This window comes from Spea bombifrons, chromosome 2 (assembly GCF_027358695.1).
Source record: "Spea bombifrons isolate aSpeBom1 chromosome 2, aSpeBom1.2.pri, whole genome shotgun sequence".
In the NCBI taxonomy this organism is placed as follows: Eukaryota; Metazoa; Chordata; class Amphibia; order Anura; family Pelobatidae; genus Spea; species Spea bombifrons.
In genome coordinates this window covers 25801594-25829518 of record NC_071088.1, presented here as the reverse complement: position 1 = coordinate 25829518, position 27925 = coordinate 25801594, and the positions used below count along the sequence as shown (strand labels likewise).

Genomic DNA, 27925 nt, shown 5'->3' with positions numbered 1-27925 from the left:
CATATAGAGGGTTAAAAGGCATATCATGGGCCACAGTGCCATATTGGAGTGGCAAGCCTGGGGGCAGATGTGCGTAACTGGGGGACAGGTTGGAAAATACAAGAAATAAAAACAAAAAAATATTTTTCTCAATCATAGCTTTTATTAAAAAAAATAGTTTACATGAATTAACATTTACTGGTAAAACTTTTTTCCTTTGGGGTCGTCTTATATTCAGGCTTTTTCTTTTTTTTCCTAAGTTAATATTCAGATTTTGGGGGGTCGTCTTATAATCAGGGTCATCTTATAATCGAGCAAATATGGTACTATTAGCCGTATGAGATAAATTTATTACAGAGATATGTTCCAGAGGGACTGTCCCCCCAAGAAAGTAAATGCATTTTGGCTCGGAACAGAAGGTATGGTAAGATTGAGTTGGTGTAGACCATGATCAGACCTGTGGCATCACCCCACTTAAATATGGAACATCTTAAATAAACTATAAGATGCTTTTACATGAGAATATTAGAATAATAGAATATCCCTAATAGTTTTATTAATAATATTTTTGGGAATAAGTAATAACAGTAATTGCAGGAGTTTCTATTAACCAATAACCTATTTTGGCACATTTGGAAGCGAATGCTTTAATTTAGATAAACTCCTACACTGTCTGTCTATTTACAGAAAAAAGCAGAATCATGAATGTCTTCCGCTGTACTGTACACTGCTCTTTGCTGCTCTGGAGATGAACAAATTATAGATAAAAACCCGTCCTTTGATATTGAAATTCTGATCTAGATACCTGGATTTCTTTCCCGCAGCGCACCGGGTGCTGACATGCTGTGATTAATGGTTAGAAATCTTTTCTTTTTTTATTATTTTTCTTGTAATACAGTAATAGTACGGTAAGATATTTACACATCAGCATAACGTATATATTTTACACAAGGAAATAAAGAAATTATGTTTTCAGTGAAATAAAAAAAAAGTGTTGTACGAATGAGTTATGTAATATATTTTTTGATTTTATGCTATTCACAGTTTTTTTTGTAAGGAACGTATCAATATTATGTGTAGACACATTTGGTTAAACAAATTTATTACAGCACACTATTGCCTTTTATTCTTTCATGTTTCTATTCATCCTACGGCTAAAAAAAAATGTCTTGTAACTAAATGCCGTTTTGTATGTTTAGCGCATAATGCCTGCGTTACAACTACCGCATCACTGCTGCTGAAACATATATATACTTTTCCTCAACATACCACAGACTTGCCTTTAGGTCATAAGAATTTGGAGTGGTTTCACTTCTAAAAATATATCACAAGTAGTTGAATGGTAATCCTCACATAGATCATAGAAAATATGAGATAAACAACAGTAATACTCACTGAATTATCGTGGTTAAAACATATCGGGTTTTCCATTGCAATCTTTACAAGCACTGCTATTAAGTTACTTGTGACAGGGTTACATATATAGGAGCTCCCTAGACCAAGAGTTGACTTCTTTCTCCATGCGGGAAAGCAGCATTTGGAACGTTCCCATGTATGTAAGATTCACCTCTGGTATTGGATTCAGCTTCATGTGTGCATACCTACTTTGTATTCACTTTTTTTCCTCTCATCCATTCGTGAAAAAGCTGGGTTTAAATTTGTCATGTTGCCTACATGTTTTCTGAATCTCTTTGAGAATGACCTTTGGTCGCATTGTCAAAATGACATGAGCTGGTGAATATGTTGATGGTAAACAAGGTCTTAAGCCACCCATTACCAAAAAAAAAAACCCAGCTTAGTGAATTCTCCTGTGTGTGGTTTTGTGAAGTCACAATATTTATACAGCTTTACAAGTCAATTAAATATTACATGCATATTTACAGAAAGGAATCACTGAAAAGGTAGGAAACCTCTCACCGTTTTTATTAGCCTTTAACCTTGATGTTTTTTGAACCTGGCAACACCCTTGGTTCCTGGGAAGTCACCATGAGAAAAGCCCAAGCTCTCTGCGTTCTCTGTTTTCATCCATCAAGGCAGTCATCTATCAATGGGGGCCCAACAAAAGTCAACTGCACCCCGCTAAAGATGGCCCTGAGTGGAGGCATGGGTAAAGGTAAGTGAGAAGCATTGTTGTGCATTTAACTGGTGTGCCATTTAAGCCGATGAAAGTCTTCAGGTGTGCAAGGTGCTTCAACATTTACCTCAGTTGAACTAACCACGCTATGAACTGACATTAATTTAGGAGCACCTCACACAGAGGCCACGTTTTACCCATATTTAGCCACAGCACACTAAGAATGCATCGGGAGAAAACACCTGGATTTTACATCGTAGAATCTGCTATAGGAAGTAGATGCTGATGAAGAACAAAGTAAAAATAGGCTCAGGCACAGCAGAGATAAGAAAAAAAACATACTCAAGCATTTTTAGATTTTGTCCATCCATTATCTGCATGATATATTTGTGTGTGCATCTTTTTTTTTAATTTCAGGCAAAAATAAATCATTTAATTTCTATTTCTATTGCAAGATGTACAAAAGTATTGAGCTGAAGTAGAAAAAAAGAACTGTCCCACTTAAAACCCTGATGCTTGGGAGGTATGGTGGTGTAGCATGTTTTTTTACGGGAAAGGGTGGTTCTTTGTTTGGCTTCTTGTTCCACAAATTCCGCTTTAAGGACTAGGAATCTCCGTGACAAGGTCCCAGGAAATTCAAGCTTCCCAGACACAGGCTGACAAACCCATGTTTAATTGGGCGCCCCCAGATAGTTTTCTGAAGGAAGTTCCAACCCTAGCTGGTTATCACACTAGGACGGAAACTGACTCTCCTGATGCTCCTCATGATAGAATAATATGGAAATATTGGCTCCTATACTGTGTGACAGAATGGAGTGGGTTCCACAAACATCTGATATTTCCCCAAAAATATAGGAGACCCCTAGTAGAAATAGCTTATGCCATTTTCCCTGCAGAGCACCCGTGTATTGCTAATTCACTCAACTTACCCAGGCTTTCTTTTGGCAGGGGGTGCCAGAGGATATGTGACAGTTTTGCAGTACCTGTGACACTTGCCAGTGAGCAGGGAGGTGGGGTGACTATCCACATGCTTCCTTGCACCCCTTGCCGGTTATCGGGGAACCATTTTGCAGAGTAACATTAGACACAATTGGTCCCCTAGCTAAGATCAGCCACACTGGGAAGGAGTACACCCTCATCGTGGTGGATTATGCCACTAGGTACCCTGAAGCTGTAGTCCTTTTCCACCATTTCTGCAGAAGCATTTTCAAATGCCCTAATTACATTTTTTACAAGAGTAGGGTACACAATTTACCTCTTATCTGATACGACAGATCTGGCAGGTCCATTGAGTAAGATGAATTAGTAGTTTGCCGTACCACCCCCAGACCAATGGGATCTGTGAACAGGTCAATGGAACCCAGACATCGATGTTCTGGATTTTTGTGGCAATTCATGCTGATTGAAACAATTTCTACTGCATCTCATATTTGAGATATGCCACATATTGAGAGGTGCCACATGAATTTACAGAGTTCTTTCCCTTTGAGCTCCTATGTGGCAGGAAATTGCAATGGCCATTACACATTTTAAAGGAATTCTGGAAAGAGAAGAGTGTGGAGAAGGAGCTTAGGGAACTTTTGGAGCTTGAAGGACCTGGTCCGTAAAAATCTCAGACCATACCAGGCCAAAGCAAGGGAGAGAGAGCAGGGGCTGCAAGCGTTGAGACAACAGGGCGAAATGTTTAAGGCCCTACCTGGTGTCACAGCCTTAAAGTTCCTGGCATCTCTAGGGGTCATTAAAGTCTTTCACTGACACTGGGCATCCCCCGTAGTCAGGAGCGTAACTAGAAACCACAGGGCCCTGGTGTGAAAATTGCCCCCAACATCAACAACTGACGGGAGCTATGTTGCCCCCAAGCAACTTGTCTGTGCCTTCTTTGGATTAAAAGGATTACTCTACTCTATCCAATTCTGTGAGTTGCAGTTTGTTGCTTTAGTAATTGAATCAAACCCCTGATAATACAAAGAAACTAGGATTTAACATGGGTTAAAACAAAATCAGAATAGACAATATGAAAGCCAAGCTCCAGCTGATTTAACCGCACTGAAATGCAAAACACACAGGTAGGTTGTTCTCCTTAATGAATGAAACACACTGAGAATATGAATGTCTGCAGAAATAAATGATTCATTGATTCATCTTTTGAACAGTGCAACATATTCAAAGCAGATTTCCACCAAAACAGAAGACAGAGAGACTCCCAAATTAGGCGGGGTGAAATGTCAGACGCGGTCTCGCTTAGCAGCTCCTAATCATTGGCACATTAACACATATGCCATCATTATAATTGAGATTAAACAAATCAAATATAAATCAAATTATGTACACACAAAGTATGGCACATATATATCAAAATAAAGAACATGCATGATTCTCCCTCCATGGCAAACATTAGAGATCAAACGGTATCTGTATGCCATCTTGTGGTCAAACGAATGTACTACAGGCTGCATTGTAAAATGATCAAACGACCAAAAATGATCTTCCATGTGGCATAATGTCATGCGTATTACAAATAACTTATGTTTATTGTTTTGTTAGATTTGACTAAAATAATGTATCACTCTTGGTGAAATAAATATTTTTCTGATCGCCTGCAAGCTTTGGTGTTTTGTATGCTGCATAGTTACTTACTGCTAGATTTTGTGATTTTGAAGTCCCTGCTCAAAGATTGCCTCGTTGAGGCATGCTGTAGATCTCACAAATATACTCAGTAACCCTCTATCTTTTATACTTATTAACCATTTGGCCATACTGGTATACACGATTGGTTTGGTGTTTTTGTATCTCTCCTCTCCTTTTCAATGAACCCTCTACTGTATCTGCAATATTCTCTAAATAATGATTCTGCCAATGGCGTAACCATAAGAGTGGATGGAAATATCTGCAGCTAGGACCAACCTATTTGGATTTAGGTTTCGTGTCCTGTGACAATAGTCAGGGCCGGCCTTAGGGGAGTGCGACCTGTGCGCCTGCACAGGGCGCCATGGCAACTGGGGCGCCTGCCCGGGACTTAAATTAAAACATCGTTTTTTTTGTTTTGTTTTAACTTTATTTAAATCCTCCATGTGTTTTTTTTTTTAACCCCTTCAATCCCAGCGGTTTTTGGTACCTCAAAGCCCAGAGCAATTTTGCCATTTTTGGGGTATGTCGGTTTAGCGATGATTCTCTTTTCCTGTGAATAGTGTACCCATGTAAACTATATATTGTTTTTTCAAGGAGAGATAGAGCTTTCGTTTGATACCATAGTTGGATGATAAGCTGAAAATTTAGAATGAGAAATTTAGTAAAAACTAGCGAAGATTAGAAAAATAAACTAATTTTTTTTTACATTTTCCCTCTGAATCCTCACAAAATTAGGTAAAGTGATGGAAAATCCCCTCCAAGTTTATCAATTCAGGTGTCCTGATTTCAGAAATACCTAATTTATATAGATTTTCCAGAATTTGTCAGCTCCAGGGAGCATACTATTAGGTGTACAATTTTGTATAATTTTTATGCCTATGGTTTAACGGGTTTGGGGGTTGTGAACGGGGGCAGGAGGGTTATACTGGCTAGATGTTATGCTAGGGCAATGGGGAGTAAGGTTTTTTAATAATTTTTTTCTTATCTTTTTTTATATATTTTTTTTAATTTTAATTTTTTAACATTTTTTTTATTTTTTATATATTATTTTTACACAGAAATGGTTAGAGGTCCTCCTAAACATGCCAGTGATGTCACAATGACATCACAGCTCACGTTATAATTTTTTTTTGTATTATTTATATTAATATTTTAATGATTTATTTAATATTATTTTTAAATCACTAACCGTTTTTTTTTTTTTCTGCTTTTCTCTTACAGGACGGGAGGGGGAGTGAGAGAGATGGTCTCTCACTCCCCTCCCCGCGATCCCCCTGCACCGATCACACTGTGATCTCTATGCAGGTCCTCACAGACCTGCATGGAGATCGCAGCGTCTCTGTGCCGCAGGGGATATCCTGTCCTCTGATGACCTTCCGGGTTACGTCAGCAGTGACGTAACCCGGAAGGGAATGCCGATCGCGCGTTTGCAACTGCGCGATCGCGCGATCGCGCGATCGGGCAGTTTACCGGTAACAGCTTACCGGCTTTCATGCCGGAAGCTGTTACGGGCGATCGGACAGCAGAAAGCCGGCAAAGCCGGCTTCTGCTGTCAGTGGGGAGTCCAGGCTGTCAAACGACAGCCTGGTCTCCCGTGCAGCGGCAGGGATGTGTCCCTGACGCTGCGCGAACAGCTGGACGTACCGGGACGTCCATAGGGGTTTCTTTGTGGGCGTTTTTTGGACGTCCCGGTACGTCTATAGGGGATTGAAGGGGTTAAACTTTTTTAACATGGAGGATGTTACATAAAGTTAAAACAACAAAAAAACGATGCTTTAATTTAAGTCCCGGGCAGGGGCACCGAGCGGTTGCTCGTGAAGTTTTCAGCAACCGCTCGGCGCCCCTCACCCTCCTTGACTCCGTCGAGGTGCCGGCGTTTCATGCCGAGCGCCGAAATGTCATATTCCAGCGCTCAGCTATAAATGCCGGCACCGCTACGGAGTCACGGAGAGTGAGGGGCGCCGAGCAGTTGTTGAAAACTTCACGAGCAACTGCTCGGCGCCCCTTAACCTGGTACTAAAAGTTAAAAATGCAATAAAGGACAATATGTAAACAATGGATGCGGCCTTCATGAATAAAATAAATATGTATGTTGGTTGTGGCACTTACAATATAAAAGAGAAGCCTTTTTAAATCTATTTTCACCTACAATCATTGTAGGTGAAAAATTTATAAGGCCCTACGCCTCCTGAACAATATTATGTATAAATTTGTGTGGGTTCATTATAGAAAAGGTGAATCATATTACAAAAATATTGTAAAAATGAAGTCATTCCTCTGATTTGAGGAGTGTTTTTGTTTGCACCCACACCCAGAACTACAGGAGTCGCATGGGATGGTTTGAGTGAGTGAATCAGCAGAAGTTACACTGTAAATCCATGCACAATAAAAACTTTCCACAACCCTCGCCAGAATTACGCTAAGTTAGCTACATAAACAGAATATGAAGAATAAATTCGGGGCCAATCAGAATCAGATGACTGCACGATGAATAAGGATCTACCAGTACTCCTCAGCATCGAGGAGACCACCCATTTTGACCAAATGCCCAGCTCCATTTGCAGAAATGCATCCCCAAACTTGCCTGGAACCTCCACCATGCTTCACTGTTGCATGAAAACCGGGTCTTGTACCACTGTCCAGCCCTTCGGAAACAAACTGCCTTCAGCTACAAATATTTACAATTTTGACTCATCAGTCCAGAGCCCCTCTTGCCATTTGTTGCACCCCAGTTCCTTTATCGTTGTGAATAGTTGAGCCGCTTAGCCTTGTTTGCACTTCAGAGGTAGGGCCTTTAAACCAAAAGCATGATGTGTGTCTCATCTGCTGCAATAGGTTTCCTTGGCTGACCACTGCATCTACAATCCTCAATATTGCCTATTACTTTGTGCTTCTTGAAAAGAACTTGGACAGAACATCTGGAAACCCTGTCTGCCTTGAAATTTCTGCCTAGGAGAGATCTTGCTGATGTAGTATAAAACTACCTTGTGTCTTGCTGCTGTGCTCAGTCTTGCCATGGTCTATGACTACTGACATTAAACTGTCTTCCACAAACTTACCTTATTAGTGAGTTTGGATGTTTTCATTCCTCCTACAGAGCTGTTTTGCATAGATGTATAATTAAACAATCATACCAAACTATTTGGCAACAAAATCCCTGAGTTTGTGCAAGTGTACAGAGAAGAATGGATGTGTTTTTGAAGGCAAAGGTGGTCATACCAAATATGATAAAAAAAAAAACTATTAACATGTCTATTTTTAAAGCATTCTTACTTTACAGCAGTTTTTCACACCTACCTAAACCTTTTGCACAGTTCAATTAAAACTCCTAAATTTAAAACATTTCATCCCTGAGTGTGCTAAAATCTAAATGTTATTGCTTAACTCTAAATAAATGTTAATGTCGCTTTGTGTGTAGTCAGCGGGTGTGAATGTTAAATTTGGCAGTCAGATTGACCTAGAACCTAGTAAGTATGCTAAACGGCCTGCACCAGGAACCGTTGGGTAGCTGTGAGCATTCCTGTAAGTAGAACTCAACCTTTTCTTGCAATCACTTGTAGTACAAGATAGTTTACAAAACAAACAAAAAAAGGAATGGGGAGGGGAGGGTGGTGCCACGTCACAGTAGCTTGAAGGATTCTGTCAAGTTCCGCCGAAGGCAAAGAATCAAGGTGAGAAAGTGTGTAGTCTACCCCAGGTTGCAGCCTTGCAGAGAAATTCTGGGAAGGCATCAGAAGAGTGGGCAGAAGATCTTTATTGGTGCCACATAGGCTTACATAATGGCTTCATCTTACAATAGAGGATGTAATTACACTCAGACCTTTAGAGACTCTATAAAAAGCAATCAGTAGGTTTGTCTCTCCACCATGGTCTAGCTCTGTCCAGATACGTAGGAACTCACTGCCCAGCATCCAAAAAGTGTAGACTTGGTCTTAGCTCTGAAGAGGGACATGGGCAAAATGACAGAAGATGCATCTCTTGCCAATGATAAAATAGGTGGCTGAAGTAAGAAAATTTAAATTCCTACTTTGGACCCAAGATTACAAGGGTGGGTGACACGGGTCACTAATTTATTATATACTTTAATATATACTTTTTTGGGTATATTTTTTTAAGATTTCAAAATGTATACTTAATCTGGAATTAGCAAACTGCCAATTTTACATTTTTGTCATATTACTTAGAAGCCTTTAAGACATTTGGCTGGGAGGGCTTTTTTTTGGACATAACATGATGCCACACACCTACTGCTTTCAACTACAAAGGCTGGCGCACACTTCCATTGCTTCTAGCACTATATGGTTATGCCTGACTGTTAAAATTTTAGGTAGTGATACAATTACTAGATATTGTACAGTAGTCACAGTAATGGGAATAGCTTTATTCATAAAGCCAAAAAGCATTCCATACAGCCACGTTCTCCATAATTCCATATTCAGTAAACAAAACAAACGCTGTAAAACTAATCAGAAGACATTGTGATTTGTCATTACAAGGATTCAATTAAAACTTTAAAATCTGCAAAATAACAGTATAATAAGTGTTTTCAAAGCAAAATCTTGGTTAAAAGCTAAATGGTGCCCCATCTCCACTTCAGACTTTTGGTGCATTATCCAGCAAACAAAAATCACAAAAAGTGTCTCTTGCGCCACATATACACACAGAAAGAGTCCACTATATTTTACTTGGCATTGTACTTTCTAGGACTGGTTGTCTAACACAAACCTAATACTTACTGTAACCACACTGCATGTGTCCCTGCAGTAGTGACTACTGAAAAACATTGAAGTCCTAATGAAAACACCAGATATATTGAGTTTCTATTTTTTCATCTGTGTGGTACATGTAACTACATTGCTATTGTTGCCAGTGTATATAGTCTGCATACAGTAAGCTTTATAGCAAAAGCTTACCTCTTACCGCCTCTATGATTCATTTCTACCTACTCGTTAAGTGCGACTCAATCTGCATTATCTTGTGCAGAAATGCATTTCTTACCCATCTGAACTAAAAACAAAAAGTTAGGTTATATTTGTTATGTGTCATGTACATTTTTTTTTTTTTAAACCAAGCACGTGAAAAACATATAGCCTTACCAATAATCCCATTTTTTCAGATGCATTGTTTTTACTTCATTTCACAGTGTGACTGTTGGTAAATAGATTTGGACAAAAATCATTTTTCTTTTACTTCCAAGACAGATGACGCTTCCTTTTCCAGCAGTTTACTCTTCAAGCAAGAGGATAGGTTTATTCTTACTAGGTACAGAAAAGTGCAGTTGCTCAACACACTGGGGGAAAGACATAGGTTTCGTCTTCAGTATGCTAGCCACTAGACATATCTACACAAACAAAAGTTGGCTAGTCCACAGACATGAGGGGTGAAAATGTGCACCAAGCCTCTATAAGTGCACCTATTTATAAATATGTACAAATCAATTACAGGCACTTGAAATGTCTTTGGTTGGACCAAACCAACATTGCAAAGTATGTATTCCTCCCTCCTCATAAGAAGGACTCAGGACACATTCACTTGGTGGGGTCAACAGGCTATGACTCCATTTGCATCTATTCATAGTGATGGAGGCGAGATGGTTATGCTTCAGACAAAGCCACCTGCAGAAAGTAAGAGAGAAACAAAGCAAATATCATATAAGATACATTTGGCTAGACAGACGAGCATAAAAGGGACTATCAAAGAAAGCATTATGAAACAAAGGTTTGAATGTCACAATTTCTGATTTTTTTTATCCATGTTTACATTCTGTATAGTTGTATTTGTTTTATTTTAAATCCACATAAGTACATAACATCTGGGGATATAAAAGACATTCTAAAAATCAATTTACACATATGAGCAATCCTTTTATTAGGAGGCATGTAGGCCTATATTTGAGGAGATGGATTACAGTATAAATTAAGGGCTGAGCTAGCTCTGCAGAATGCACACACTTCAACCTGTGAGGCCACTTTCAAGAAATCCATGCATTATACAGTGCTAACCTCACTAGCCCGTAACGTACAGCTGGTCAGTCAAATTAAAACTCTCCTGCAAACTCCCCCTTTAGTTAAGCCTATTGAGACTGGTCACTAACAGATAAACCTTAGGATGCAAACTAGATTGCTTGCTTAATGTACTACTTTGCAAGCAACTTCAACTTTACACAGGATGTACCAAATTGTGTTACAGTTCATTGGACTTAAATTTATACTCTGAGGTCCTAAATTAAAGTGCCATCTGGATTAAAGTTAGAGGATTCAGATGAAAATATGCAATTTAACCTCAAAAACGGCCTTGAAGGACCTTCCTTTAGTGAGATGATATTTACGAATGAATCAATACTAAGGCAATATCTTTTTAGAACAGACTTCCTTCTTTGTATGGGCAACAGGTGCAATTTACACTTGTGTTTAATGTTTTAAAAAACAAAACTAATTTTGGTTTCTGTAGAACTTCAGTTTCTAACCTTTTCAGGGAAAAAATCTGAGTTGCTTTGTCTTTGCTTGCTTGGTCTCCCTTTGATCACAGCATAGCAGAACATGGTGATAACCATCACAAACAGGAAGTAACTTGTGTCTATCAGATGCAGATTTATCAGTGAGCGATCATCCTATAATGACAAAATAAAAAAAAATAAAAATAAGATTCATAAGCTAAGTTGGAATGGTAATAAATTGCTGCGAAAAATAAGTCAGATCTGTAGAGAAAGGAAATATGAAGGCAGAGTTTGTTAAAAATACATTGAGTTTTCACAGGGTGTCCACCCCCCCCATTCATGGCAATTATTCCAAAAACGTAATCATGAGCTTAAGTTGAACAGCCATCACCTACCTACCTCACTATAGTAGGTAAGGAATGGCATGCTGTTTTAAACATTTTATGTGATTCTTTAAATGTAAAGAAACATAAGAAAATTGATTACGATGAAAAGGAGATACATTAGTGTCAGGCAGAGAAAATGTGAGGTAAAAAAGGATGAATGTGTCTAATTTTTGTAAAGTCACATTATTTACAGCGGAGGAAAGCTGTACAATTACAAACTCACCTCTGGAATAATAACGGTTAGTTTAGGGTTTAAAGCATGGTACACCTTTCCAATAGCGCCCTTATAACACCAGAAAGGGTTATAGTCTTGAGCATACTTTGTCCTGGAGTCACGAGCGGTGGTGAAGATTTTGTACCACAAAGTGGCATTACTGTATGTCTCGGGAACACAGTGAGGAGGCTGACTAAAACAAGAGGAAAACAGACATTTAAGTTGAATCTTTCTCAGTGGAGACTGGACGATGCCCTTCACACTAATCTTTATTGCGTTCACAATCTGCTTACAGAGTAACTGGAAAGACACTGCTCATGGCGGTCACTGTCATGCACGTGGTAAACACCACCTGTTCGCAGTGTCCGTGGAGGATACAATCATCAGAGTTCCAAGCAGTTGGCAGTGTAAAGGTAACATTCATTTCCTCGTGGGAATCTCTGCCTTAAAGGGGAAAACAAAATATTGTAGAATATAAAATAAATCTATTATAAAGACATGGAAAAAAAGAATTTTAATGTCACTCGGGGGGGCACTGAACTATATTCCAGAGATGGTCAATACAAGGCTTTGACTTTCCAGTTTAATGGACACATTAATAAGCAAAAGACTACTATTCTGGCACATGTATATTGTACTAAAATCAATAAAAGGAGGCGGGAGAAAGGAAATATTCCCACACAGAAAAATAAGTTTGTTTGGTTAACAGAACCATTGCCAATGTAACGTAAACAATTATAAAGTATTTAACCCCTTAAGGACAATGGGCGGCCCATAAACCCATTGAAAACAATGCATGTATGGGCTTTGTCATTAAGGGGTTATTTATATAGGCCTGGTTGAGAAGATCATTTACAACAATCCCAGAGAACCCAACAAGCAAAGATGTTTTGGAAAAAGGGACCCTGAGATATCTAATGTAGATTTTAGGCACTTTTCTAAAAGTGGAAGCCTGATCAAGAACATTGAAGATAGGATAGATCTAGAATCACCTAAAGGTTTTTAAAATCTTCATGATAGAAAACATTTCAGTCACAAACATCGCTTACACACACACACACACACACACACAGTCTGGCACGATCAGCTTTATGTATACCTGAAAGCCCAATTTGGTGGCCAAAGATTGTGGAGCTCAGATGTGTGATGTTACGAGAATAACCTCCAAAGGGCTTTAATGGATCCAAAGTCAACGTAACTGCCACCGAGATATTTATGGGCCCAGAATCATCTAGAGCCTGCGGGGTCTGAGTGGACGACCTTGCTTGGCCAGTGGTCGCTGTGCTCTCAGGTGGGGTAGTATCATTGAGAAGGTGCTTTAAGGTTTCATTCTCTGATATACACAAGTCCAGGTTATTAAACTTCAAGAGGAATGTGTTCCAGTCCTGCATGGGAAGAAGAGATCAATACATTGAATACTCATAATATATAGTATTGGTGGGGGGGATATCCATCTACATATATACACACACCTTACATGCAATATGCTTTTGATAGCACAATACACTACATGTCCAGACCCATTTGTATGAATAAGTACTTTTTAAAAACATTTATTCACTTCTGTAGATTCCAATCTATGTTTTTTCTGTCATTTGGAGGCCTTTCATGTTCACAATATTTTTGCGTCATAAAGCACACAATTAAGTTCATAAATATTTGGACAACACCATTGTCATGATCTTTTAGTATGCCATCCCAATGGATTTAATGTGAGCAATCAAGTGCAGACTTTCAGCTTTAATTTGAAGATATTTACATCCAAACTGGTGAATGGTTTAGGAATTATAGCAGTTTTCATGCACAGTTCCCGCCATTTTTCAGGGGCTTACAAGTAACCAGTCAATTGTCCAAGTAGCTCTTATTAAACAGTTAAAATGTCCGGACTTGAATCAAAACGTGCAATTTATATTTGTAAGCTGTTTCTATCAGCTCTAAACATGTGGTCTAAAGAACTGTGAACAGAAGTAAAGTAAGCCATTAATAAACCCTTCAGAGATGGCTAAATCAACAATTGGCACATTCTGAAAAAAAGGAACCCATAGGTGAGCTTTAGTGGACAATTTCAGAATTATTTATTTGGTGACGAAAACCCCCTTCAGAACATCTAATCATGTCAAGAGCACTCTCCAGGGGAAAGCAAATTAAGAGAAGACCTCATGAAAGTATTTACTCAAGAAGGCGAAGGCCAGATTAGGCTTTGCCACAAAACCTATAAAACGGTCTGCCCAGTTCTGGAAAAATATTCATTGGAAAGATGAAACTAAGACAAACCTATACCACAATGATGGGAGGGGAAAGGTATAAAGGGAAGGAATGGCTCATGATCAGAAGCATCTGTGAAACATAGTGGAGGCATTGTTACCCCATCACTATACCCCATTTAATGTCTCATTGCTCCCCCATTTTATACAGATGGATTTTTTTGAGAGTGCATGTATTATAATGAAAGCAATTTTTAAAAAATGTTTTCCTTCTAACATACTGAAAGATATTCATTTTCCTCAGATGTGCGTTGGTGTTCAACTACCCTGTTATACCTAAAAAGGTAAAGCTAGTTGAGCCACTAGGTCATGTAAGCTACACATTCTCAATGACTCCCACACAGTATGTAGGACATATCATACCTCAGTCATCTCAGGCGATTTGATTTCTTTCATTTTGAAGAAGTAACCAAGTGTCAGGAAGGCTATGGCCATCCCACTAACACTGACCATGAACACAACCAAAGGTGGGCGACTGCTAATGTAGGACTTCAGGTTCTCCAGGGGATGTAGGTAAAGCATCATGGTGATGTGAAGACGCTGCCAAAGTAAATGAAAATTTACTAAAAATCAAACCATTAACTCCTCAACTCACCACGGTTTATCTAAACATCTTTTTCTAATCCCTAGACACTGGCCCTCCAAACCACATAATGTGTTTGTACAGATGAACTAGTCCTTAAAATATTTACCAATATATTGGTCAATGGACTGCATAAGAAAATACAGAATATGCAGAGAGTAAATGATTATACGATTAAAACCAAAAACAGAGTTTTGCATATTACGAGCTGAAAACTGATGAATGGCCTCATATTTGGACATATCTAAATAAAAGCAGGCTTCCATGAAACATTTTCAAAATTACTCTTGACATAGAACTACCTTAACATGATGAGAATCTACATTCTACTGATGTGTAACCAGCCATATCCTGGCAGCACTTTATTTTGGAAGCCAACAATGGCAGTTCCACGAGTGATCGATATTAAGTATTAAGGGATGTATGCGATGCTTATCAAGTCCTTGCTAATCCTAATATCTCTGTATTGTTTACCATGTAGCTGTGGTGTAAAGATACTCTTACAAGTTTCTCCTACAATTTATAGTCCTCTTTGGACACTATTGATGAGTTACCCAATGCTTTGAATACACATTTAGGACATGACAAAAGCTCCAGCACAAACTTGAACATATACCGTATTTGCTCGATTATAAGACGAGGTTTTTTTCAGAGCAAATGCTCTGAAAAATACCCCTCGTCTTATAATCGGGGTCGTCTTCTAATCAGACCTCAAATAGAGGTCTGATTAGGAGACTAAGATCCAGATCCCCCGCACCGCTGCAGGGGACCTGGATCCTCCTATCGTCGCCCCCCCCCCGCACGCACGCACTTACCGGTGCTTCCGGAGGTGAAGTTGGCAGCGGGGGTTTGTATGCGTCCGTCGCAAATACCTTCCCCGACTGTCAGAGATCAGAGTTCCAGAGTTCCTGATCGCTGACAGCCGGGGAAGGTATTTGCGACGGACGCATACAAACCCCCGCTGCCAACTCCACCTCCTCCCGGCTGCCGCGGAATGAGACGTCAACCCGCTGCCCCGGCAATACAGCAGGACATTGGAAGCACCGGTAAGTAAGTAAGTGTGTGTGTGTGTGTGTGTGTGTGTGTGTGTGTGTGTGTGTGTGTGTGTGTGTGTGTGTGTGTGTGTAGGGCATTTCTGGAATGCCTTACACCCCTATATGCCACTCTGGCACTTAGGGGGTTAAAAGGCATATTATGGGGCAGAGTGGCATATAGGGAGGTATAAGGCATTTCAGGAGGCAGAGTGGCGTTAAGGGGGCATTTAATAGAGCACTCTGCCTCCTGAAATGCCTTATACCTCCCTATATGCCACTCTGCCCATAATATGCCTTTTAACCCCCTAAATGCCAGAGTGGCATATAGGGGTATAAGGCATTTCTGGAGGCAGAGTGCTCTATATAATGCCTTTTAACTCCCTTAATGCCACTCTGCCTCCTGGAATGCCTTATACCTCCCTATATGCCACTCTGCCCCATAATATGCATTTTAACCCCCTAAATGCCAGAATGGGATATAGGGGTATAAGGCATTTCTGGAGGCAGAGTGGCACATAGGGGGTCAAAAGGCATACCATGGGGCACAGTGGCATATAGAGGGTTAAAAGGCATATCATGGGCCACAGTGCCATATTGGTGTGGCAAGCCTGGGGGCAGATGTGCGTAACTGGGGGCAGGTTGGAAAATACAAGGAAATAAAAACAAAAAAAATATTTTTCTCAATCATAGCTTTTATTAAAAAAAATAGTTTACATGAATTAACATTTACTGGTAAAACTTTTTTCCTTTAGGGTCGTCTTATATTCAGGCTTTTTCTTTTTTTCCTAAGTTAATATTCAGATTTTGGGGGGTCGTCTTATAATCAGGGTCGTCTTATAATCGAGCAAATACGGTAATTATTCTTGTGAATTAAGAGATGAGCAAGCAGAGGTTCTAATGCACAATACCGAGAGAGGTCTCATAAGAATGCAAAATATAATAGGCCAAGGCACAAACCTTTGCTTCGATCCTATTCCACTATTAACTATTCCAGTTCTCCATGGGCAGGACAATAAACAACTTCTCTGATACAATGATATTCTCCTGATTTCGGTGTCAAATACATGTAACGCCGCAAGCCACCATCTTGGCAAATGCTCTAAGACACCACCACTATGTTTATTTATACATTCTCCAACTACTTACCCCTACTTATTACTACTACTCCCTATCTTGTAAGCTCACAAGTGGGACCTCAGCCCTGCAACTTTCTTTCAAAGTCCCACAAACTCTCAATCCCTAGTAGTCAGGGTCTTTAACTCCTCACCTTGGGATTTCTTCAATGCCCTACTAGCTCAATCTGTCTAGCAACATCTACCAACCGCTTTGTTACTTTGTTAATGAACTGGCAGATCATTGAGTACATGCTCATCCATAACGCTACACATTTGATCCTTCTGTTTACAGAAGAGAAAATCATTGTAATATACAGCAGCAAAACCACCAAACGCATTGTATTATGCTTTCCTCAACTAAAAGATTGTAGCAGAATATTTGACATTTCCTGAAAGTTTTCTCGTTCTTTCTTTCTTATACAAGAAATATATGCTGCATATTTTAGATCATTATATTAAGTACCAATTGGTTTCTTCTTGTCACATGTCTACAAGAAGAATTGTTATTCCTGACCTAGAATTGTGTCTAGAAAAGGAAGAAGTTAAATTACCTTTTTGTATAGTATTTCCAAGGTCAGTAAATCCTGTTAATCTAGGACAGCTGCTGGTGTCTGTACCACAAATTAGTAAATTAATCAGGAGCAGACATTTTCCATGAAGCGTATCCTATGCTGCGTTTCTTCAGGTCAGGTAAATTAACAAAAGGTAGTAAATTAAACTGATGTTATCATTCATAGTATTAATCTAGTAATGGAGCTTCTCCCTTTGGGTCCCAATAAAAAGCCATTGCACCAATTCATAAATTAATCAGACTGTCCACAAGAATGATATGCGCCTTAATTCCCTACATACTAAAAGGATGGATCCTAATGAAGAATGCATATTACAGCATGTTTGGATGTGGATTGTCCATTTCAACCGAAACCACTTTAAATGTCTGTGTAAACTCATACTCATTGAGATTTCTGCACTAAAGAGGGAGTAGAGGGAGAGTATATGTTAATGTATGGTGTTAGTGTGAGTGAGTGTTAGGCACCAGTAACCCCAGGCTCACCACTGCTTAGCAGTTCCACAGAGCGCTTCCTTTGGAAAAGTGCTGCAGGCCACGGGGGGGGCTGGGGAGACTCGGTATAAAGACTGACTTCGCTATTTCTGAAACATCACTTTTTACACACTAATGGCTTTGTCGCTTCCTAGAATCAGCTGGAAAATTATATAAAAAGGTTATTCTGTATAAAAGAGCATCTAGAAAACTCTGTGCCACACACGCAATCATGTTAGAAGGGTTGCCATTTACTTTATCTCCTAATGACCTTTTGCTTAATACAGAAAGAAATACTGCATTTGAACAGAAACTAATACATAATCAGAGATTGCTAGTTTTTCCTCCCCACCTCTACTTTGTCCAAGATATAGTCATCCAATCGCATTGCCTGAAACCTCATTGTCTATTACATGAAGGTGTTTGACTATCACAAGGTGTGAAAGATAACAGGGAAATTATAAGGGAGCAATCTATACATACCAGAAAAGAGATATGTCTAATCAATTAAAAAAACATGGCAACTGTACAAACGATTTAAAAAAGACCAATATCAATAGTGCTTTCCCGATTCTAATTTCTCTTCAATCCCAACAATGTTTCACTTAGAAGATCTGCTCCTCGGTTGCTCTTGATCAGTGCCAGGTGTCTGAGAATCGCTTCACACAGTCACAACGCAGCTCAGTGTGGAACGAAGTTACAGTGCCCGGTAACTGTCCCTTTACACAACCAGAACACTCAACAGAATATTTCCATTTACTTTATGACTCATCTTTTAACAGAACGAACACAAACAAAAAATCCATCCAAACTATAAGACAACACCCTCAGCGTCTACACTTCTTCATATACGAGTTTTATACCCCAGCCAACCACCATCTGATCATTCAGCAGGATGTTCCAATTCATCTTTATATTTACTAAGCCGTTGGCACAGATTGTGAACAATGGTTTGCTAACACGGGTCTCAGTACCTTGCTCACATCCGCCTTAAGCTGCAGTACAGACTGTTCAGCCAAGACGCCAACTCACATAAGGCACCGTGAAGCGTCCCCTCTGTATTAACAAATCTGGCCAACACATGGGCAGTTTGCTGCGCTCACCAAGGATTCATTCACGTTAATATTCAGACGCAGACTATCCACTTTCTTCAGTCTCTCATATTTATTGCCCTTGCAGATGATATAACCTGCTACCTACTACACCTCCTGAGCCTCAGGCTCCAAACAGAGACAGGACCACAATTCTCCTGAAACACAATATATACCTGATTTTATAAATACCTGCAATTATTACTATACTTTGTTTATTAAGCACCAACCTATTCGACAGGGCTGTACACTTTAAATATGGGGGGTTAACATGTACATAAGAAAGATATACTTAGTCATACAACAGTTGAGGACCGTGTCTGTGAGCTTGCACTTTCATACATAGTTACTGCCAAGAATGGGGCCTTATGATTCTACGAGGGATCATGTGGGTAACAAAGAAACGAAGGGGTAAAAATAGGCATTATACAGCTAAGTGGTCACCAGATGTAAAATAGAATCCATATACTTTGCATTGTAAATGTACAACAGATGTGAAGAAGCAGATGTAGCTTTGTACAGTTACCGCAATGCCCAACATGTGTGCTGTTAAGGTAACTGTGACAGAATGACCTGTCATACAGGAGCCCACGGTACTCAGAGATGGCTCCAGCCTGGCTGCCAAACAGGCAGGAACTCCATTGTTTAATTAATCCCATCAATAGGATTGCTGACTGGGGATTAAAGGTTGGGTTGAATACATGTATCTATTAATTTATGTTAATGAAGTTCTGTGGCTATATGAGTCTATGTTTTACTACAATAAACTGTTCATTCCTGCTGTACTCAGTTCAGGGTAGTTGTGTCTACTTATTGGGTACACATAGCAGGGTTCCAAGGTGCGCATGCTGGCTGGTGCTGGAAGTGATTCCGGGGACAACAGGAGGATACATGTGGGTGATCTCTGGGAGTTACTACAGCTCTCTTGGTGAACCCGTTACAGTAACTATCCCACTCGGAACAATTTGCTCAGACATGCTGAGAAGCTTTTCTTCTGCCCATTTGCCAATCATGTAACCATCAAAAGTTGTCCTCTTGTAACAAAACAAATGTAGTCCCTCATATAATATAATCCCCAATATCTAATGTGACTGGTTTATAGCTTCCAACAATTACTTAAACCGAGATAGTTAAATCATTCATCAGCTTCAGGCAGCACACACATAAATTATGTTATCTGTTTACCAACACAAATAATTCTTACTATACATTCATTATTAACCCCATTTGGGACAGACCGGGGCTTCTCCATAACCTAAGCACCAGGGTTTGGCATTTTTACCATATTTAGTCATAATAGATAAAAAAAAAAAAAAAAAAAAAAAAACCCTATACTAGCAAAGAAGACAAAAATTTTTTTTTTGCAATTTTGCTTAAAATGTCTCCTATACTGTAACAGCGACAGCAGAACAATGACCCAATTTATGTTCAGCAACATCCCCTGATTACAGTAACATCCCACATTCTTATGAGACCTCTCCGAGTATTGTACATATTCTTATATGTTCAAGAGAGCACACGCTTGCTTTACATATTACCCTATATTAGGGTAATATGTATGTCTTAAGGGGTGTGAACAGGTTAAAGGTGTTGTTCCACTTAAACAAAACAAAGCAATAATTCAGTGCAAGAGGTACCCGTGTTACAGGAGGGGCTGCTCAATCTTAAGGTTTGGTCAGAACCTGCAAATACGCATAGCACAAGAATTATACAAAAGGAGCAAACAACTTAAAAAGCATAAAAGACCTAAAAAAACAAAACCAAAAAAAACACATAATGCATAAATATTGGGTATTCTGTCACACTCAGCAAACTTGGGGTACTCTGACGAAGTGTCAGTCTAAGCAATATATGGCTAACATTAAAGGGAATTTAAAAAAATAAAACCAGCCGTTAGCGGCCGTGGAGATACCACCACTTTTTATGGATAACCCTCCATGTTTTCAGAGCAGCACCGCGATACACAAACTTAAATGGATAACTACACAGCCACAACAGACCAAGCACATTATTGTTACACGCAAATATTATTTTAACCAGTGGTTCAGATAGTTCAATATGCAAAACATTTAGTTATATATATATATATATATATATATTATTATATATATATATATATAAAGAGCTGTACACTGTGGAAATACATATTAAGCCTAGTACCAGATCGCCATTAAAATGTTAGTTGTTGATTTCCTGACTGATGTTGCATAAGAAGAAAAAAGTCTACGTTCTAACCTTGGAATGAAGACATCTGTGTAGAGAATACTGTCGTTGTATGTGTCCTCACACAAGACAAACTCTCTAAAGTCTTTACCTTCGGTGGTAACGATTGTGCCATTCGGGTTAGACAAAGGGTAGCAAGAATATAAACAGCACAATTTACTGATACAGACTTTTCAGGTCAATAATGATTCATTATTTACTTTAGACATACACTGAATTTTACAGTATCATTTTTTGCATAGTATATCAAATAGACATGATCTGCCCTGTGTGCCAATCGCAAAATAAAATTAAAGTCAATGTATTGACCCAAAACCTGACTCCTCTATGAAGGGTGCAGTACCAAGGCTTTCCAGCTACCTCCCTTCATATAATGCTGGCCACATTTCTGTAGAAGGTAGGAACCAGCTTAGTGGTTAGTGAGCCAGGCAGGGATCCACCAACAAAGATACACAACATACCAAAACATCTTTAGGGCCAGATGTAGAAATCTAGTAATCGTTGCTGGCTCAGCAATGTTCCCACATATAGCCTTATCTGCGGTTACCTTCTCCGAAACTCAAATCATTGCTACTCCTTTAGGGTCCTGCCATACATTAGATCTTCTGTCACCCGGCACTGATAATCCCCAGCCTGCGCGGCACTGTCCTCCATGGCACTGCTAATGCTGATGAGCCCATGTAGCTCCTGGCATTGATAAGGTGGCTCACATACTGATACTGTGTATGTTTTGCAGCCATATTCCTCCCCACCGACTGTCCTAGGACTGAACTATGGGCAGATATGGCCTCAGCGCCAACCCCAGTGATATTCACCCTTTTATTTAGCTGGGGCCTACTCACGCCGATCTGCCTCTTCTACAACCAGAGCGCTTTACGTGTTCGCTGGGCACAGCCTTCCACTGATTTCCTCCGTACCGTGCCCGGGATAATATGCTCCTCTTTGCACCGATGACCTGTCCTGTTTTTTCCTGGGACCAACACAAACGAGCTTACCCCGCTGCACCACTGCGTCCTGGGTGATGCACCCCGGCAGTGCCAGTCACTCTTCACCCTGGCATTGGGTCTGGCCCTCTCTTTCATGGCACTGCCTAAAACGAACTACCACTCACCTGAGGGGGTGGCCCCTCTTCTCTCGGCCAGTCCCCGGGCTCCCGCTCTCAGGCGGCGGGTATCGGGGGTAGAGGCGGGGACCCGGGCTCGGACATGCCTGTGTCGCTACGACAGGCGGAATGTTATACACGGTACCCCACTTCCCTTTCACTTCCTTAGCTACTGGTTTCCGGAGGTAATGCCGACCTGTCACACTCTGCAGTCTCCGCCTTTCCTCTCCTTTTTTTTTTTTGTTTTTTGTTCAATCAACTTTATCAGCAGTACAGGGTGAAATGCTTGCAGACCTTATGTACTGAGAAGAAAAATATGATTGGACTTAGGGACTCTATTAATAATTAGCATTTTACATTGTGAATCCTGAACAGCAAATAGTTTATTTAAAGTTTATTTAATCATAACTGCAAGGCGAATTCTGAGCGAATCAGAATCCTGAGTGAAAATTGGTGAGTGAGGAGTTAATTGCCAAGAAGGAGTTGAAAGACAGGAAGAAAGGATGGGGGAGTTTTGAGAAATGCCATTCTGTGCACATCTTGCCACAGGGATGCGCTCCTGGAGCTGGTGCCACATTGCCATGGAAGGTGTGAGCAGGTGGCCTACTTGCAATCTAAGATGGATCTAAGCGGGCAACTGGCAACACTGAGGGGGCATTCATAACATGGAGAGGCGATTACTCCTTACTGAGCAGACACTTGCTTGGGTCAGTGCTGGTGAGGGTGGGGGCAACGATGCTGGGGAATCAGTTAATATGTGGCTTTACTAGGGCAGGCTGATTTACCTAGCAGCCAGATGAGTAGCCTCTCTAGTATGGGTGTGTGTGGAAAAGATGGTTGGGGTGGGGGTGTGGAAAGGATGGTGTGGGTGGGGGTGTGGAAAGGTTAAGATGGCTAGCTGGGAGTATGTAGGAGAGGATTTAATTACAAGGAAGGATTTCGTAATGTGCTGCGAAGAACCTGAATGCCAAACAGCTTGCCGTCTCCTGGGTGCTTGAGTTTGGCATGGAGCTGGCTGGGTGGATAGATTATTGAGAGTAGCTGGTGATGAGCCAGCATTTGTAGTAGACATTGGAATTAAAGACAAAGTCACTGGCAGGTAGCGCTAGGTGACAAACCTTAGGGCAACGACCTCCAAGCTGCTGTACTGGGGAGAAGATGGTTGGATGTGTTTTCAAACTAGGATGTAGGAGATGGGTGGAGATAAAATGGGTACCTAGTGTAGATTCATTAGAAGGGTTTATCTTGGTGGGGTCAGCATAGATGAGGAAATAGCAGATAGAAAAATCGCAGAGACGTGCAGCAAAATGAATAAGAGGAATGGAGCACCTTCGTTAGGCGAGATTACATCATTATACAAATAACATACAGGGACGATACCATTCTGATGACTTATCCATTATTAGGACTGCATAAAGAACATAAGAGGCTATCCATTCAGAAATAAATAAAGGAATTTCCACTTAAAGCAGGGAGGCTCACAATGAGCATGTGCAAAGCCCAATTTACATTGTGATCCAAACCATAACTGGACATTAGTTGAATTTTAAATTGTCCATTACTGGACATTAGTTCGGTATTAGGGTCATTGAAAGGTCAAGCACAGGTCAGGGCACTTTGATTTTGGCAGGCTTTGGCAGCTAAAACCGGTTTTTTGGTTGTCAGGCAGGTAGGACAGGTATCGCAGCTGATTGGTTAATCAGCTGTGCTGCAGCGCGAGCGTTTGCGGCGGGAAAATGCGCACAAGCTGATTGGTACAATGAGCTGGGGTCGCGATGCGAGACAAGTTCAAGTTGAAATAAATAGCAGCGCGCAAAATATATTTTTATCACCTCAGCTGAAATTGCAAAGAGCTGTTCCTGGATTACTGAACGAGCGCCCCACCCTCCCAAAAAGTTTATGTATACTGTGGTAGCTTTTATGGGGTAAAGGTTGCCTCTGGTTTTGGGTGAACAGAGGTTGGTTGTTTAACAATCTGGCTAAAGGAAGGGCGGATTGTATTGGTTATATTTGTTTGTGTGTTAATTTAAATGGTTAATGTTTGTCATGACTTTTATACCCTCTAATAAAGCTACGGCCATTTATTATTCAATTCAAAACGGTGCATGTGTTTTTTTTATCATTGTGTTAAGTTTATAATGTGTACATGCAATGGACAGTTCTAAGCAGACATGATTGCCCTTTTATATATACATACATTTTACCACATATACCAATATCTGTGATAACTGGTTTGTTTTAAGTACTGTATTCTATCCTAGAATGGATAAACTGTATAGAAGGAATGCTTACTTTGACATTTAGATTGCAACTTATCTGACCTATATCTGCTTTCTCAGTGTATTTTTGGATTCATTTTTATGGGTTGGCTTCTATAGAACTTTCACACGTGGAAAATACGTTTATTGGGTGCCTACAGATACACTATCTCTAATCTATTCTCACTACACAGTCTTATAGAAAAATGCAAGCAGTCGATACAGATAATTGCTCTACATTAAAACATTTATTGAATTCAATAATTTGATCCACATCATTTAAGAGGTCTTTATATAAATATTAGCACCTGGAAAGAGAAAAAAAGGCAAATGTGAAATAACAGTAATGTACAATGTTTACATTACAGAACAGATATGAGCACTATGATGTATCATCATGCATTCTCGCCAACACGGAAGGGGAAATGGCTGCTGCTGTCTGCCCTGAAGTCCAAACAGACCAGCAGCAGTGCCCCCCCTCCAATCATGAGGGGAATTCGCTGTGATCCTTGGACCTACTCTAGCAGTAAGTATTATTGATGATAGCAGATGAATTCTCATGTCATCTGAGGGGGGACCACTGCTGCAGGTCTACCCCTCTAATTGTAACAAGAACCGACAGCGATTGCTGAAAGAAGCGGATGATGTAATTTTACATCCCCGTACTTAAGGGAGCGACCTCCATGTTTCATGAAAGTTCTCATCTCTTATACTTTTGGAGCTAGACCTCACGACCTGGAAGCCTGATGGAGATAGGAACGCTACAAAAATTACGTTACATGCAGTGTAAACATGGATAGAAAATAAGTATGCCATCCAGGGGACTGAGACAGCCAGTCCATTCACTTTTTAATGCTGTACATACACAGTTTGTCATGTGTTTAGGAGTCTATATATTTAGTTTGGTTCTAGGAGCCAGCCAAAAATACAGGAGCCAGTCTTTTATTCTGATATTAACAGTGAATTACTAACACACACAGTGTGTTTTTTTATCTCTATCTTGGCTCAAGACAGCTCTTCTGCTACCTTGCGGCACACGCTGATTCCGTTGCGCTGGGAAAAGACAAATCTCCAGATTCAGCGTGCGGGGACTGAGTGAGCGTGGCCTGCTAGGGAAAGGTTTGGCGGCTTTTTGATACATAAGACGGCCCGTTTATGCATCTGAATCTCCCCAAATGCATGTGATTTTGGAATAATTACCGTACATTAGACTCCACAATAAAGTGATGTACAAAGCAAACTAGTGCTATGTTGCCCACCATACACTCAACCATATATCTATACGTTTCATTTTGCCTTATATTTAGGATGCTAGGATATATATCTCTTGCTATTTTTTCCTCTCCTTAAGTTCCGAAACTTGAACGACTTTGTCAGACACAAAACTACTGGAGCTCTCACCATGTGTCTGCAGGGCAAACAGTCATAGATAAAAGTAATGTGGGTGAATTACACAATTTTTTTTGTTCATAAAAGGTAATGAGTATTTAACCAGTCCTGGTTTCCAGTTGATGAGATGCCAACACAATGGCACTTTCATTATTTAAAGAAATGCATCGAACTGGATAAACAGAGATCACACTTTGGGGTCTATCCACACCGTGCAAAGACTTTGACTGACTTGCATTAAACCTTAGAGCTATATCTGGAGATTCATAGTATACGGGTGAGGGTTTGGGTTCCCTTTACACAAGAAAATGTACCCTTTATCATTTTGAAGGTGAAGCGATTTCCGTCTATGCATTAGATCTGTGGGACTGATGTTTTTTTTTTTTTTGTTTTTTTTTAGAAGTGATTACAGTTGCATCATATGGGTAGAGTATCAATTACTGAAGTATAGCACAGTATAGCTAAAGGGGGGGTTTAGTTTAAAACTACTGAAACTAATCAACATGCTTCTACAATGAATATGATTGGAATAATGTATTCTTTATTATATTTTGTTAAAGTTAACACCTTTACAGTTCTTTACCACTTATCTTTTTCATGCTTTAATGAACAATAAACCAGTTGTTGTTCCTCCAGGGTATTTCTCAGGCTTGTGAACAATGTAAAATAGCATTTTTTACTTGACAGAAATAAATATTTAGGACTTTGGGCAATGTCTTGTTCTTTAATGCTGCAGACTGTGTGGCCATAAGATCATAAAATCATACAATTTGAAACTGACTCACCACGGCCAAGGGACAATAGTCACTGACTGATGCCACATCTGCTCTTTTCCTGTCAACAATGAAATTGTATTTACTTATTTCAAACAGAAGCCCAATAAATAAAATAAACCCGCTAAAACGTAAAATGTTTTATTCTTGTTTATGTTTTAATGCTTGAGGTTGTGATTCAAACCAAGAAGAAATTTGATGCCTGAACAAATGCAGCCCCCAACTACATATTTACATATGTACATCCCCCACATAACCAAACTGTATTATAATAATCTATAGTCTTCACTCTATAGCAGACAGTACAGCACTGAAATGGTAACATGCACGATCATACACTGGTAATTATTAAAACACCAATTCAATAGACGATCTAAACGTTCCCCGTTTCAATGACTGGAATTAAAAGGGGAACTGTCGCATCACATCTTCACACTTATTTACAACAAACTGCTTCCCTTTTCATGTACATGTCGATTTATAAATTAACGTTTTATTCTCCCGTTGCACAGTGGGATCTGCCGTCTTGCTGTCCTATGATAGTTGTGATATTAGCTTTAGATAAACTGAACGGTTCTAAACCAACTCTAGAGCTAAAGACAAATGTGCAGTCTACTAAAATGCGCAAGTCCGATATAAAAGTGTACAGGCTTACAGCAGGACTCCAGTTTGATCTTCACTGAAGGATCGTGGGATAAAGCACAAAAAGCCCAGGCTTTGGTAGAAGAAGAAGTGATGTCAAAACTGCAAGTGGAAGCGTAAAACCAAATAGAGAATAAAACCGGATTGGCTTACGGTTGTCTCAGATGTGATAGTTCCCCTTTAAATAAAATAAAAAAAGTAAACTAAGCCAATGCTCAGAATGTTCCTTCATAACACTGGGTTTGATCAGCTTTGCAAAACACAAAAAGAGTCACGTTGGGTGTTTTGCAGTATGTTAAAGAGATGAAAATGTATGCACTGTCATCATGTCTCCTAAGTGGCAGCGTAAACAAATGTACAATTTATAACATTTGTCCTAAGGGAATTATTATTACAATACGCAAACACTAATCAAATGCTTATAACTTCATGTATTATGTCATAAAAAAATAGAATTTATAGTTTGAGTTCTTATTACAAACATTCATTTATCATTTTTAGTGTGTTTTCCAATCTTAAGATAATTTTTTAATTTTTTAAGCAGAAAGGTGGTTACTTAAAAAAAAAACTGTTATCTTTCAGTTACTAACTGAAACTACTTTTTCGATTAAAAAAACACAAAAAAAGTTCCAGAGTGTTCATGTTTGAGTTCCCACCAATCGTTATTAGATTTAAGGAAAAGGGCTAACAGA

At 39.7% G+C, this 27925-nt stretch overlaps 1 protein-coding gene across 2 annotated transcripts; it reads right to left on the bottom strand.

Annotated features, from left to right (window-relative positions):
- Window positions 1–9041: 9041 nt before the first annotated feature.
- On the bottom strand, window positions 9042–22376 carry TMEM248 (transmembrane protein 248). Of its 2 annotated transcripts, XM_053457218.1 has the most exons (8): window positions 22181–22376; window positions 21082–21160; window positions 14345–14521; window positions 12817–13102; window positions 12011–12161; window positions 11727–11910; window positions 11148–11291; window positions 9042–10296 (listed from the first exon to the last, which is right to left on the bottom strand). In XM_053457218.1, the coding sequence occupies exons 3-8, from the start codon at window positions 14504–14506 to the stop codon at window positions 10276–10278; spliced, it is 948 nt and encodes a 315-aa protein (XP_053313193.1). In that variant the 5' UTR covers window positions 14507–14521; window positions 21082–21160; window positions 22181–22376; the 3' UTR covers window positions 9042–10275. The 2 variants fall into 2 exon arrangements, with proteins under 2 accessions (XP_053313193.1, XP_053313192.1); XM_053457217.1 differs by lacking the exon at window positions 21082–21160.
- Between the last annotated feature and the right edge of the window lie 5549 nt (window positions 22377–27925).

Excerpts from the sequence above, each read along its gene's own strand:
- TMEM248 (XM_053457218.1), bottom strand. The coding sequence starts at position 14,506 with ATGATGCTTTACCTACATCCCCTGGAGAACCTGAAGTCCTACATTAGC. Across the intron at positions 13,103-14,344 it reads AATCGCCTGAGATGACTGAG|GACTGGAACACATTCCTCTT; the intron begins GTATGATATGTC and ends CTTCCCATGCAG. Across the intron at positions 12,162-12,816 it reads CCACCAAATTGGGCTTTCAG|GCAGAGATTCCCACGAGGAA; the intron begins GTATACATAAAG and ends TTCCCCTTTAAG.